This window comes from Stegostoma tigrinum, chromosome 39, assembly GCF_030684315.1.
Source record: "Stegostoma tigrinum isolate sSteTig4 chromosome 39, sSteTig4.hap1, whole genome shotgun sequence".
Taxonomy (NCBI): domain Eukaryota; kingdom Metazoa; phylum Chordata; class Chondrichthyes; order Orectolobiformes; family Stegostomatidae; genus Stegostoma; species Stegostoma tigrinum.
The window spans coordinates 6,981,782-6,995,667 of NC_081392.1; the positions used below are offsets into that span (position 1 = coordinate 6,981,782).

Here is a 13,886-nt window from a genome sequence, read left to right on the forward strand (position 1 = left end):
CTAACTCACTCTTCCAGTTCCTCATTCAAGTCATTTATAAAGATCACAAAGAGCAGAGGTCCCAGAACAGATCCCTGAGGAACACCAGTGATCACCAAGCACAAGACTGAATACATTCCATCCACTACCACTCTCTATCTTCTATTGGACAGCCAATTCTGTATTCAAACAGCCAGATTTCCATGAATCCCATGCCTCCTTACTTCCTGAATGAGCCTACCATGGGGAACCTTATCAAATGCCTTGCTGAAATCCATATACACCACATCCACTGATCTGCCTTCATCAATGTGTTTTGTTACATCCTCAAAGAATTCAATGAGGCATGACCTTCCCCTCAAAAAGCCATGCTGACTATTTCTAATCAAACTGTGTTTTTCCAAATAAACATAAATACAATCTTATAGAATCCTCTCCAATAATTTGCCCACCATAGAAGTAAGACTGATTGGTCTGTAATTCCAAAATTATCCCTATTCCCTTTCTTGAACAAAGGAATAACATCTGCCACCCTCCAATCATCTGGTATTACTCCAGTGGACAGTGAGAACGCAAAGATCATTGCCAAAGTTGCAGCAATCTCTTCCCTCGCTTCCGTTAGTAACCTTGGGTATAGCCTATCTGGCCCAGGGGACTTAACTATCCTCATGTTTTTCAAAATTTCTGACACATCCTCCTTCCCAACATTAACCTGTTGCAACATTGCAAATACTTTTGATTTTACTAATGACCTTTAATTGAAATTTATTCATTTGTTAGATATTGGCTTCACTGGCAATGTTGTTGCCTATCTCCAACTGTCCTACAGAAAGTGGTGATGAGCCACCTTGAACTGCTGCAGTCCATGTGGTGTAGGTACACCCAGAGTTTTGCTACAGAGCGAGTTGACAAAAAATAAATTCCCCCTTGAGTAGTTACAGCAACTCCATACCCATTGAGATTGAGTTGCCGTGTCCCAAGATCTCAAGCAGTAACTGAAGCTGAGATCTCACATTCAGATGAAACAGGAAGTTAGAACCCATTAACTCACATTCATCATACCTCCAGCCTCAATTTCACTGAGAATATATGTTCTGTTTTCCCTCTTCACCTCTCACATAATAATCATTGAGCATGAAATGTTATTGCTTGAGATCCTGGGACATGGCAGCTCAATCGCAATGGATATGGAGTTGCTGTAACTATTCAAGGGGGAATTTCTTTTTTGTCAAACTGAAGTCTGCAATAAAGCTTGTACAATAATGCTAACACTTGTGATCTAATCCTTTCCTTTTCTCTGTGAATTCTGTACATATAGCCATATGTACACATGTACATTGAATGGATTCACTCTCCCAGCCTGATCGTTAGCAACTCCTTTGTCTGTCCAACTGCCTTTCTCTCTCTTTGGGCTCGATCCTATCGTTTACTCCCTACCCCACCCACCTCCCTATTTTCTGCATATAAACTGATATTTTCCCAGCCACCATCAGTTCTGACGAAGGGTCACTGGACTCGAAATGTTAATTCTGTTTTCTCCTCCACAGATGCTGCCAGACCTGCTGAGTTTTTCCAGCAACTTTGTTTATGTTCTCTCTGTTACAAAACTGTGCGTGTACCTACATCACATGGAGTGCAGCTGTTCAAGGTGGCTGATCACTATTTTCTCGAGGACAACTGGAGATAGACAACAGCATTGCCAGTGAGGCCAATATCTAATGTATGAAAAAATATCAAATAAAAGATCATTAGTAAAATCAAAAGTACTTACAATGTTGCTGGTGCCCTATGGCTGTATTTACAAGATGCTGAATTAATATAAGACAGTGTAAATAAGCCCTACACCTGAACTCTATAAATATATAGGAATAAATTACTACAGATGCTGGAACCTGTACTGAAAACAAAAAATGCTGGAAATTACAGAGGATCAGGCAGCATACACGAACAGACAGTAAGCTAATGTTTCAAATCTAGATGACTCTTCATGAGAGTTGACGTAAAGTGTACACAGGGCAGCATTTACGCAATAAATATATACTTTGCCATCTTTACCATTCTATCCTCCTCAATCAATATCAGTACTGAGTGTACTTGTAAACAAAGGTCAACATCACAGGGATGTTTAGGTAGTCATGTTTGAAAAATAATACATTTCATTTTAACAACTCCAGTGATACAATTATCTTTACAATTAAAAAAAGAACTTTTACATTCCAGATTTACATCACTAATGGTTTCAAGGTCCAAACCCAGTACATAAATCCTTTGAGTTGGAAAACATATTGGCTATCTCATGCACAGCACTGTAATGTATTTCCTTTAGGAAAGAGAAGAATTAGAGGTGATCTAATTAAAGTTTTTGCAGTAAAGGTAATTGACATCTCTGATTAACACAAAGTGAGCTTCCTTCACCTTAGCATAGGATCCATCTTCTGAAACCCTTCTTACATTCTACAGTTCCATTTTACTAGTTTTTCATTTGCTTCTTTTGTGAAACATTCTGGAATAGTTTCTGTTGTGCTATATCTGTGTAAACTTTTGCTATGGTGAAGGGCTTAAGCACCAGGATAAATAATATTTTGTGATTTTTATTGAACAAGAAGTGACAGTCTTTCACTATCTCAGCTACATACAAAGCACCTATTTGCCTAACTGGCTGAAAGTTTTGTCTGTCGGTGGACAATATAGTGTGGTAAAATGCTTACAAATAACTGATAGCCATATCCCCTTAATCAATCATAATATTCATCAGCAAGTAAGTTGCATCTGTCAGTGGATTTTCCTCAGTCAGATGGTCACTGCAATCCCCTTTGTACAGTATTTCACAAGAGTTTATCCTAAACTCAATATACTGACTAATAATGTAGAATACACATTTTATTTGCCTCAGTTTGCCAGCTATATGCCATTCATTTTTGACTAAACGATGCCTACAACTCAGAATGCTATATAGCCTGTTCTCCTCTTACCTCTAATGTTCTCTAAATGTAAGAGTTGGGTTCTAAACTGGCTTTTATCTTCTGAAGCACAGATAAGAAGAAGGATATTTCATTCATACACCCCCCCCTTCACAACCTCAATTTGTCCCACAGTTTCATTGACAACTTTCCAAAAGTAGCTAATTAGCAATGTCTTATTTAAGGAAATCCAGGGCTGTGGGGAGAGTGCAGGGAAGTGGAGTTGAAATGCCCATCAGCCATGATTAAATGGCGGAGTGGACTCGATGGGCCAAATGGCCTTACTTCCACTCCTATGTCTTATGGTCTTATGGAAATACAAAAGTATCAAGCTGTTACAAAGTCATAATGACAAAATAATCTGTTCGATATTGATTGAGGATTACATATTGTCCAGGATATTGGGGAAAACTCCCTTGCTCTTTTGCAAAACTAAAGTATTGCGAATGCTGCAAATCTGAAATAAATCAGAAAGTGTTGGAGAAATGTAGCAGGTGTGAAAAACAGTGTCAACATTCCAACTCAAATGTAACTCTTCTTTGGAGCCTTTCTTTAAAATAGTACCATGGAGTCCACTTTACTTCTAGTCAAGAATTAAGACAGAGCCTTGAGGTGATAACAAATCCAGAAGGTGGCTCCTCTAACAGCATTACACTCCTTCAACATTGCATTAGACATCAGGCTTAGTTTTGTACAACAATTCCTGGAGTGGAATTAAACACTTAACCATCTAGCAAAGAGGCATGAGCACTACTACTGTGCCACAGTTGACATATCTGCAAGCAGCAACCATCTCAGCCAATACAAGGGACATACAACGACCTCTCTAAACCACACACCACTCTGACTTGGATTCAAATGCTGGCCTAGTGGTATGGGGTGAATGATGGCGTAGTGGTATTATTGCTAGACTATTAATCCAGAGACTGGGGATCTGGGTTCAAAACCCACCATGTTGGAGTTTAAATTCAACAGTAATCTGGAATTAAGAGTCTAATGATGGCCATGAAACCATTGCTGATTATCACCAAGTGGGCAGTAGAAAAATGGAACACCACACCTGTGGTGGTGGAGGCAGATACTCTCACAACATTTAAGAAACATCTGGACAAGCACTTAAAATGCCAGCGCAGGGCAGATATGGACCAGGCACAGATAAATTGGATTAGTACCTTTTGATGCTCCTCGTTCAGCATAGACACAGTGGGCCAAAGAGCTTGTTTCTATGCTGTATGATTCTATAACTATGATTTTAGGTACAAAGTATTTAGACTTACATGAGGGGAATAAATATGCAGCTACTACTTTTCATAGCGTTTATTAAATTTTAACAGATTTAAGCAAAAGAATGAAACATTAATTGCTTAAACAAATAGAAACAAAATTAATTTTGTAATACTCTTTTTAATTGAATCATTTTAATAAAATGATGAGTTTTGCAGTTTTCCACACCTGCAGTCCCCGGTTTGTTCAATCTATGATCTATATTAGATATTCAATGCACCTATTATATCTAGCCTCATATCAGGCATTGGATTCTTTCCAATTCCAAATTTTGCCTCATATCATTAAATGATAGTTACATGATAGTAGCACTAGAATGGAGAGACGGAGGAGGGCCAGACAGAGACAAAAGTAAGAACAAAGACAGCAGAGAGTCAGAAGCAAGACCTCTTCTATCAAAGTTACAGCAAATGACGAAGTGAAAACTCAAACCTCAAGTTCTTTTAAATATGCATGTGTACCCTCTTGACTTTCCAATGATTCACAATTTGACCATTTCCATTTGTATATCTGTCCACTTTGTTCCAGAGTGACCCTGTCTCTTTCCAAGGTGATCTCTACATGTAGAATAACACACCGTGATACAGCATGAGCTTTAAAGTAGCATACGTTTGTGTTTGATATCACACTCGGAAATGGTAGGCTTGTTGTATGCTGTTGGAGCATTGCCATGGATGATGAGATGAAGATGGCCCATCATACCAGACTGCATGCCCAAACCGTTTGGCAGCAGCTTTGGTGTCCACTTGGATCTGCAATCAGACTGGAGTTAATGTAGAAGCTGGATATATTCAAATGTCCATTAAATTTGCTTCAAACGTTTTCAAGAAAATGTCACTGCAGTTCTGCAGAAGGGATTTAGGCTTATGCAGAATTCCACAAGGCAATTGTGTGTCTCTTTTCAGGGCAGCCTGAGAGCAGTGAGGGATTCCCTTGCAAGAACAAAATACCACAGTGTTTGACTACATCAGGAGGTGAGGTTTAAAACTGAAGACAAAATGGAACCAGGTGTGGAAAGGCATAATGAGAGAAGGGTTTGTTCATTCGTGGAGGACAGTCAGTAGTTTTGCAAATGTGGAGGGGTCAAGGATTGATTTTGTGAAAAGGGAGCTGATAACAGGTATAACAATTTAAAAAGAGGGAGGGGGCACAACCTGATGATTCTGGATAGGAGCGAAGGTAACAGGGTAGTTGGTATGGGGTCTTTAACTTTCCAAATATTGACTGGAAATGCTATAGGTTAGATGGTCAGTTTTTGTCCAATGTGTGCAGGAGTGTTTCCTGATACAGTATGCAGATAGGCCAAGAGGTGAGGCCACTTTGGATATGGTACTGGGTAATGAACCAGGCCAGGTGTTAGATTTGGAGGTAGGTGAGCACTTCGATGATAGTGACCACAGTTTGGTTAAGTTTACTTTAGCGATGGAAAGGGATAGGTATATACCGCAGGGCAAGAGTTATAGCTGGGGGAAAGGTAATTATGAGGTAATTAGGCAAGATTTAGGATGCATAGAATGGAGAAGGAAACTGCAGGGGTTAGGCACAATTGAAATGTGGAGCTTGTTCAAAAAACAGCTCATGCGTGTCCTTGATAAGCATGTACGTTTCAGGCAGGGAGGAAGTGGTCAAGTGAGGGAACCATGGTTTACTAAAGAAGTTGAAACTCTTGTCAAGAGGAAGAGGGAGGCTTATGTAAAGATGAGGCATGAAGGCTCAGTTAGGGCACTTGAGAATTACATGTTAGCCAGGAAGGACCGAAAGCAAGAGCTAAGAAGAGCCAGGAGGGGACATGAGAAGTCTTTGGCTGGTAGGATCAAGAAAAACCCTAAAGTTTTCTATAGGTTTGTCAGGAACAAAAGAATGACTAGAGTAAGATTAGGGCCAATCAAGGACAGTAGTGGGAAGTTGTGCATGGAGTCCGAAGAGATCGGAGAGGTCCTAAGTGAATATTTTTCGTCAGTATTCACACAGGAAAAAGACAATGTTGTAGAGGAGAATACAGAGATACAGGCTATTAGACTGGACGGGATTGAGGTTCACAAGGAGGAGGTGTTAGCAATTCTGGAAGGTGTGAAAATAGATAAGACCCCTGGGCTGGACGGGATGTATCCTAGGATTCTCTGGGAAGCTAGGGAGGAGATTGCAGAGCCTTTGGCTTTGATCTTTATGTCGTCATTATCTTCAGGAATAGTGCCAGAGGACTGCAGGACTGCAAATGTTGTCCCCTTGTTCAAGGGGAGGAGGGACAATCCTGGTAATTTCAGACCAGTGAGCCTTACTTCGGTTGTGGGTAAAGTGTTGGAAAGGATTATAAAAGATAGGATTTATAATCATCCAGAAAGGAATAATTTGATTAGGGATAGTTAACACAGTTTTGTGAAGGATAGGTCGTGCCTCACAAACCTTATTGAGTTCTTTGAGAAGGTGGAAACAGGTGAATGAGGGTAAAGCGGTTGTTGTAGTGTATATGGATTTCAGTAAAGCCTTTGATAAGGTTCCCCATGGTAGGCTATTGCAGAAAATATGGAGTCATGGGATTGAGAGGATTTAGCAGTTTGGATCAGAAATTGGCTAGCTGTAAGAAGACAGAGGGTGGTGGTTGATGGAAAATGTTCATCCTGGAGTTCAGGTTCTAGTGGTGTACCACAAGGATCTGTTTGGGGCCACTGCTGTTTCTCATTTTTATAAATGACCTAGATGAGGGCGTAGAAGGATGGGTTAGTAAATTTGCAGATGACACTCAAGTCAGTGGAGTTGTGGATAGTGTGGAAGGTTGTTGCAGGTTACTGAGGGACATAGATAAGCTGCAGAGCTGGGCTGAGAGGTGACAAATGGAGTTTAATGTGGAAAAGTGTGAGGTGATTCACTTTGGAAGGAGTAACAGGAATACAGAGTGCTGGGCTAATGGTAAGATTCCTGGTAGTGTGGATGAGCAGAGAGATCTCGGTGTCCATGTGCATAGATCCCTGAAAGTTGCCACCCAGGTTGACAGGGTTGTGAAAAAGGCATACAGTGTGTTAGGTTTTATTGATAGAGGGATTGAGTTTCAGAGCCATGAGGTTATGCTGCAGCTGTACAAAACTCTGATGCAGCTGCACTTGGAGTACTGCATACAGTTCTGGTTGCCGCATTATAGGAAGGATATGGAAGCGTTGGAAAGGGTACAGAGGCGATTTACTAGGATATTGCCTGGTACAGAGGGAAGGTCTTATAAGGAAAGGCTGAGGGACTTGAGGCTGTTTTCGTTAGAGAGAAGAAGGTTAAGAGGTGACCTAATAGAGACCTACAAGACGATCAGAGGATTAGATGAGGTGGACAGTGAGAGCCTTTTTCCTTGGATGGAGACGGCTAGCACCATCATAGGAGAGGGAATAGCTTTAAATTGAGGAGTGATAGATATAAGACAGATGTCAGAGGTAGGTTCTTTACTCAGAGAGTAGTAAGGGTGTGGAATGCCCTGCCTGCAACAGTAGTAGACTCGCCAAGTTTAAGGGCATTTAAACGGTCATTCGATAAACATATGGATAATAATGGAATAGTGTAGATTAGATGGGCTTCAGTTTGGTTTCACAGGTCAGGGCAACATCGAGGGCTGAAGGGCCTGTACTGCGCTGTAGTGTTCTATGTTCTAACCTTAGGAGAGAGCACTATTAGCAAAAGCAATGAAAATGGGGTCAAGGAGGGGATATCAGCAGATAGTGGGAGTAGAGTTTAGGGAACAGAAAGCACGTTTCATGTACAACAAGGACTTGGGAGAGGGGAGATAGTCGAGAAACTAGAAAAAGATACAAGGTCAGGGCTAGGCTGAGGATGACAGCAAGTGTTAGGAATTTCCTTCATTCAGTGGGATGTGAATTTTTGGAATTCTCTACTGCAAAGGTCTACGGATATTCTATTGTTCAATATAGTCAAGGCATATTTATGATACACGTGACAATAAAATCAACCAATCAATCAAAACAGGGAGCATGTGGGAATGTGGTAAAGAACAAAGAACTCTAACAGCACAAGAACAGGCCCTTCAGCCCAACAAGACTGGACAAACATATGAAGTTTTTTTAAACTAAAAAACTTCTGCCTCACTGCAGTCTGTATCACTCTATTCCCTGCCTATTCATATAACTGTCAAGATGCTTCTTAAGCAATGCTATTGTATTTACCTCCACCAACTCCTCTGGCTGCATATTCCAAGCACTTACCACCCTCTGTGTAAAAAAAACTTGCCTTTCACATCTTCTTTAAACTTTCTCCCTTTTACTTTCTCCTGGTAATTGATATTTCTACCCTGGGGGAAAAAAAGGACTCTGATGATCCGTTCTATCCATGCTGCTCATAATTTTGTAAACTTCTACCAGATTGCCCCTCACCCTTCAATGTTCAAGTGAAAACAAACCAAGTTTGTCCAAACTCTCTTCATAAATAATACCCTCCAAACCAGGCAACATCCTGGTAAACCACTTCTGTACTCTCTCCAAAGCTTCCATATCCTTCTGGGAGTGTGGTGACCAGAACTGTATGCAATATTCCAAATGTGACCTAATTAAAGTTCTATACAGCTGCAAAACAACTTGCCAATTTTTATCAGAGATAATGGGAACTGCAGATGCTGGAGAATCCAAGATAATAAAATGTGAGGCTGGATGAACACAGCAGGCCAAGCAGCATCTCAGGAGCACAAAAACTGACGTTTCGGGCCTAGACCCCGATGAAGGGTCTAGGCCCGAAACGTCAGCTTTTGTGCTCCTGAGATGCTGCTTGACCTGCTGTGTTCATCCAGCCTCACATTTTATTATCTTGCCAATTTTTATACTCTGTGTGCCAACCGATGAAGGCGAGCATAATATATATCTGCTTGACCAACTTATCCATTCGTGTTGCCACTTTCAGGGAACTGTTTAGATCCTTCTGTATGTTGATGCTACTAAGGGTTCTGCCATTCACTGTATACTTCCCTCCTATTTTAGATCTTCCAAAATGGATTAAACTCCATTTGCCATTTCTGTGCCCAAGGCACCAGCCTATCTTTATACTACTGTATCCTCTGGCAATCACAGCTCCCACAATCTTTGTGTCATCTGCAAACTTACTTGTCAAGGAAGGAGATCAGTTTTGATTGTATTAAATGGTGGAGCAAGTTTGGAAGACTAATTTGTCTACCCCTTTCCTATTTTTCAATTTCAGGGGTAGAATCATAGAATCCCTACAATTTGGAAATAGGCCCTTCAGCCCAACAAGTCTATACTGACCCTTGCAACATCCCACCCAGACCCATACCCCTATAACCCACCTGATCTACACATCCCTGAACACTATGGGCAATTTGGCATGGCCAATCCACCTAGCCTGCACAGGACTGTGGGAGGAAACCGGAGCACCCAGAGGAAACACATGCAGACATGGGGAGAATGTGCAAACTCCACACAGACAGTCGCCCAAGGGTGGAATTAAACCCGGGTGTCTGGCACTGGGAGGCAGCAGTACTAACCACTGAGCCACCATGCCACCCCAAGGGTCATCATTGGTTCGCAGAAGGAAGGGAAGCCTCAGAGGCCCCTGTTCACATGTCCTCAATCTAGTGATGATGAAGTACATAAGGTTCTTTCATTTATTATTGGAGAAGCAGATGGAAAAGATGGGGAGAGGGGACACAGGCAAGGAAGGAAATGTAATGAAAAGTAAAGAGAAGCTTAGTCCAAGCGTTATATTTTAAAACAGAAAGAAAGAGAAGCATAGAGATTTAGGAACAGAGTTCCAAACCATAGACATGGATATCCAAAGACCTAGCCACCAATGATGGAGCAACGAAAATCAGCAATTACAGACCATCATTATAGAAATGCAGTGATAACAGAAGGATGTGGAACTAGAGGAGTAAACAAAGATAGAGGGCTGAGGCCACAGGTGGATTTTAGCAGCTTTTGGAAATTTGTACACAGGCCAAAATTGAGGTCATAGGCCAGATTCATGGGACTGGCACATATCAGCAGCAAATCACAGGGTGCATCAGGTTGGCTACATTGAGTACATATTTAAATAAAATGAGCCAAGGGATATATTCTAAGGAGATCAGGAAGAATTACACGTGTAAATAAATATAAGACAAATTGCTAAATACTATTCCACAGGTCATGCTGTTTTGAAGTAATTAAGTTACAACAGTTCACAGTTTAAATAAAATTAAGTTCTAGTCCAGGTTTCAACTCAAACTTATGAACAACTATATAAGGTTAGCAGGAACATTTTATTTAAACTGTGACATTCATATCATGGTGGTCAGAAACAAAATCTGTTTAAGCTGATTCCACATCACAACTGCTGTGGTCCCTAACTGGGAATCTGCAGCTTCATTTGCATTGTCATGATTCTGACTGGTTGCTATTCACAGCTGAATTAGGAGCACAAATAATTACTACAAGAAGTAACAATGCTATGACTGCCACACTGAGAAATCATGACTTTCACAGATCTTTAATCCTTCTCTATTTTGATTCTGATTTCACACCTCCTTGTGTACACTGATACTTATGATATGGAGCATCACGAGCTGCAGACACCTTTTCCAACTGACCCAAGCGCACTGAAGGAAAAAGCCAGCAGAGGGCTCCGAATCCCTCGAAAGAAGGGCTTGGTGGATTTATATTAGAATTTTATAGTGAAAGAGACAATTCACCCCATCTGGTTCATATGCCCCACACAAACCTCTTCCCAATTACCTGATTAGCATATTCTTCTATTCCTTTCTTCATTATGTACTTAACAGCGTTCTCTTAACACTAAATTTCGTTCATCATCATGGGAAGATAGAACATAGAACAATACAGCGCAGAACGGGCCCTTCGGCCCTCGATGTTGCGCCGACCTGTGAACTAATCTAAGCCCCTCCCCCTACACTATCCCATCATTATCCATATACTTATCCATGGATCGACTAAAGTGAAATCATTTTATTGTCAGAATAACAAATAACGTGGCAGCGTAATCAGGAAGAGCAGTGAAGTGAGATTGGAGCAGACTGCTCCTGCTTAGTAGCTGACACTAGTGGAGTGGGCCGAATGCGGTAATATTTATAATTCCTATAATGTGGGGAAAAGCTGTGCCAACATAAACATTAAGAAAAACAATATGTGGACACTGTGACAATAACTATAAGTGATGAAAGTTTAGTTACATGATTTAATTCAAATAAGGAAGAAGTTACTTTGCCAAGCTCACATGCTAGCTTTTAAAGTCCAACCTCCTCTACACATTCATAGGATGAAGTTTTGCCCTTAGCAGTAAATGAATTTACACTCCTGTTTACCTACAAGTCTTTCTGCAGCCTTTTGTACTGAAGTTTCTGTCCACCAATAATTCCACAGCACATATGCATGACAGGACAAGCAACAACTAATTAGGTTTAAGAATTATTAATGAGCAGTGCGAAGTCTGAAGAATGAAGTATCAGAATAATGAATTCACCATCAAACTGGTAAAGGAAGCAAAATGAAGAGGGAAAGAAAGATAGGGTTAAAAGAAAAAGTTAAAAGTAACAAAGAAAAAGTATTTTAATAACACTTTTGGATGAATTAAATTAATTAAATCTCTTAAATAAAATCTGAATAAAGGAACCTCCACAGTTGTAAAAGTTAATTTGCACTACCAGAGAGGCAATAATTAAACTCAGTTAAATGAGTATTTTAAGGGTATTTAAACAGGAACAGACATCCCCCAATCTTTTCTGGATTGTTCATTATCCATATATCAGTTAAGTGGAGTGATTTGACCATGTTTCATGTGTTTGGATGCTAAGACCCTCACTGAGTTTGGCAGTTCCTAAAGAAGCAGTGCATTTTAAGCTGCAAGTTCCTCATTCAACTGCAGATGCACGGTAGTTGAAAGTTGCTGATGATTCCCATGTAAAAACAGTGAACTCTTTCCCTCACCATTATTTCTTCTCCACAGTCAAGTTCCAACTGTTTCTAATCAATGATATTTGAACACATCAACTGACTGTAACAGTGGAAGGGACCACCAATGACCAAAGGCAAAATCTGGGAAAAGAGATCTGTCCCAATACAGCCTGCAATGTCAGCCTGCCAATACCAACTACACACGTGAATAAAATTTGTCCACTAGCTTAATGGGAAGATTGAATCTGTGGTAATAAGGAATTATTATAGCTGTCAAATTAAACCACTCCTGTGCATATAAAACTTATCTTGGCGACAAAAGAGATCACCTACTAACATTCTACATAAAGGAATCAAAGGGTTTTATATGCAAGTCTCCTTAATCACACAAGTACAGGTGGTATTATCAAAATAAGGCATAAACTGCTTTGGTGCTTCAGTGTTGCAAAATGCCATTTTTGAAGATATAGAGATTAGACAACCAAAGATAGGTCCTGAGTGCTAGTGAGCTATGGTATACTCACTGAATTGCAGAACGTTCTCATTGTGGAAAGCAGCACTTGTTAGCTCAGAGATGGAGATTTTTCTTTATTCATTCTAGGGATGTAGGCATTCCTGGCTCAGCTGGCACCCAATGCCCATCCCTAGCTGCTTTGGAGAAGGTAGTTCAGTACATCTTCTTGATGTAATGAACTACCTTCTTGAACACTCACAGTGCAGTCAAAGAGTTCCAAGAGTGTAACCCAAAAAGCAGCAGTTATATATTTATGCATGGCTAGGAGGGGAATTTGCAGGTGGTGGTATTCCCGTGAATCTGCTGCCCTTGTCCTACTTTGATAAAAGTTGCAGGTTTGGAAGGTACTGTTGGACAAAGCTTGACTGAGCACCTTGCAGATGGTGCATATTGCTGCTACTGAGTGTTGATAGCGGAGACTGTCAAGTTTGTGGATGCAATGGCATAGATCACAGATCTGGAAAACTGTGGTATTGCTAATGCAGAACATCTTTGGTTTGTACACAACACCAAAACTGTGTGCCAGAAGTCAACAAATACTGAAATATTGCAAAAGATAAGACAGAAATCTGATAACCTCAGGATTCACCGGATTCAGTTTGGAAAGCCATTTATAAAAACATTAGTTTATGACTCAGCTTTTTAAAATATTTTAGTTCACTTGCTCATGAAAAGTAGGTGTCACTGGCTAGGTCAGCATTTACTGCCCATCTGTAATTATCCTGGAGGCGGTGGTGATGAGCTGCCTCCCTAAATTGCTGCAGTCTTTTAGATGAAGGCACACCCATAGTGATTAATAAAGGAGTTTCTGACTTTGTGACAATAAGGGAATGATATTTTGTTTCAAATTACAATGATGTGTGCCTTGGATGGGAACTTTCAGCTGTTGGTATTGCCATGCAATTCCTGCTCTAGTCTTTGTAAGTGGTGAAGGTCATGAATTTGGAAGGTGTTTCTGGAGCATTTTGAATGAGTTGCTGCAATGCATCTTGCGTCAATTTGGACAATGGCCACCACTGTTGCTGGTGAAAGGAATGAATTTTAAAGATGATTGATGAGATACCAATGAAACAGGGTGCTTCATCCTGGATGGTGTTGAGCCTCTTGAGTACTGCTGGGGTTGCTTTCATCCAGGCAAGTGTAGGTTATTCAATCATGCTTCTGAGCTGTGGCTTGTAGATGATGGACAGGCAATGGCAAAACATGAGGTCACTTACTCACTGCAGAGTTTTGTTATTCACTTGTGGGATGTGGGCATTG

General features: G+C 40.6%; 1 protein-coding gene across 8 annotated transcripts in view; it reads right to left on the reverse strand.

Moving 5' to 3' along the window:
* The window catches only part of LOC125447648 (sodium/calcium exchanger 3-like), a 349,017-nt gene that overhangs the window by 38,733 nt on the left and 296,398 nt on the right, over window positions 1–13,886 (reverse strand). Inside the window, exon 1 of one of the 8 annotated variants that reach the window (XM_048522239.2) lies at window positions 1,603–1,620. The exons of the other annotated variants lie outside the window; for them this stretch is intronic. Coding sequence (XP_048378196.1) covers window positions 1,603–1,604 — 2 coding nt within the window. The 5' untranslated portion in view covers window positions 1,605–1,620. Of the gene's footprint in view, window positions 1–1,602; window positions 1,621–13,886 lie in introns of those variants that run through there. 8 annotated transcript variants of the gene reach the window in all.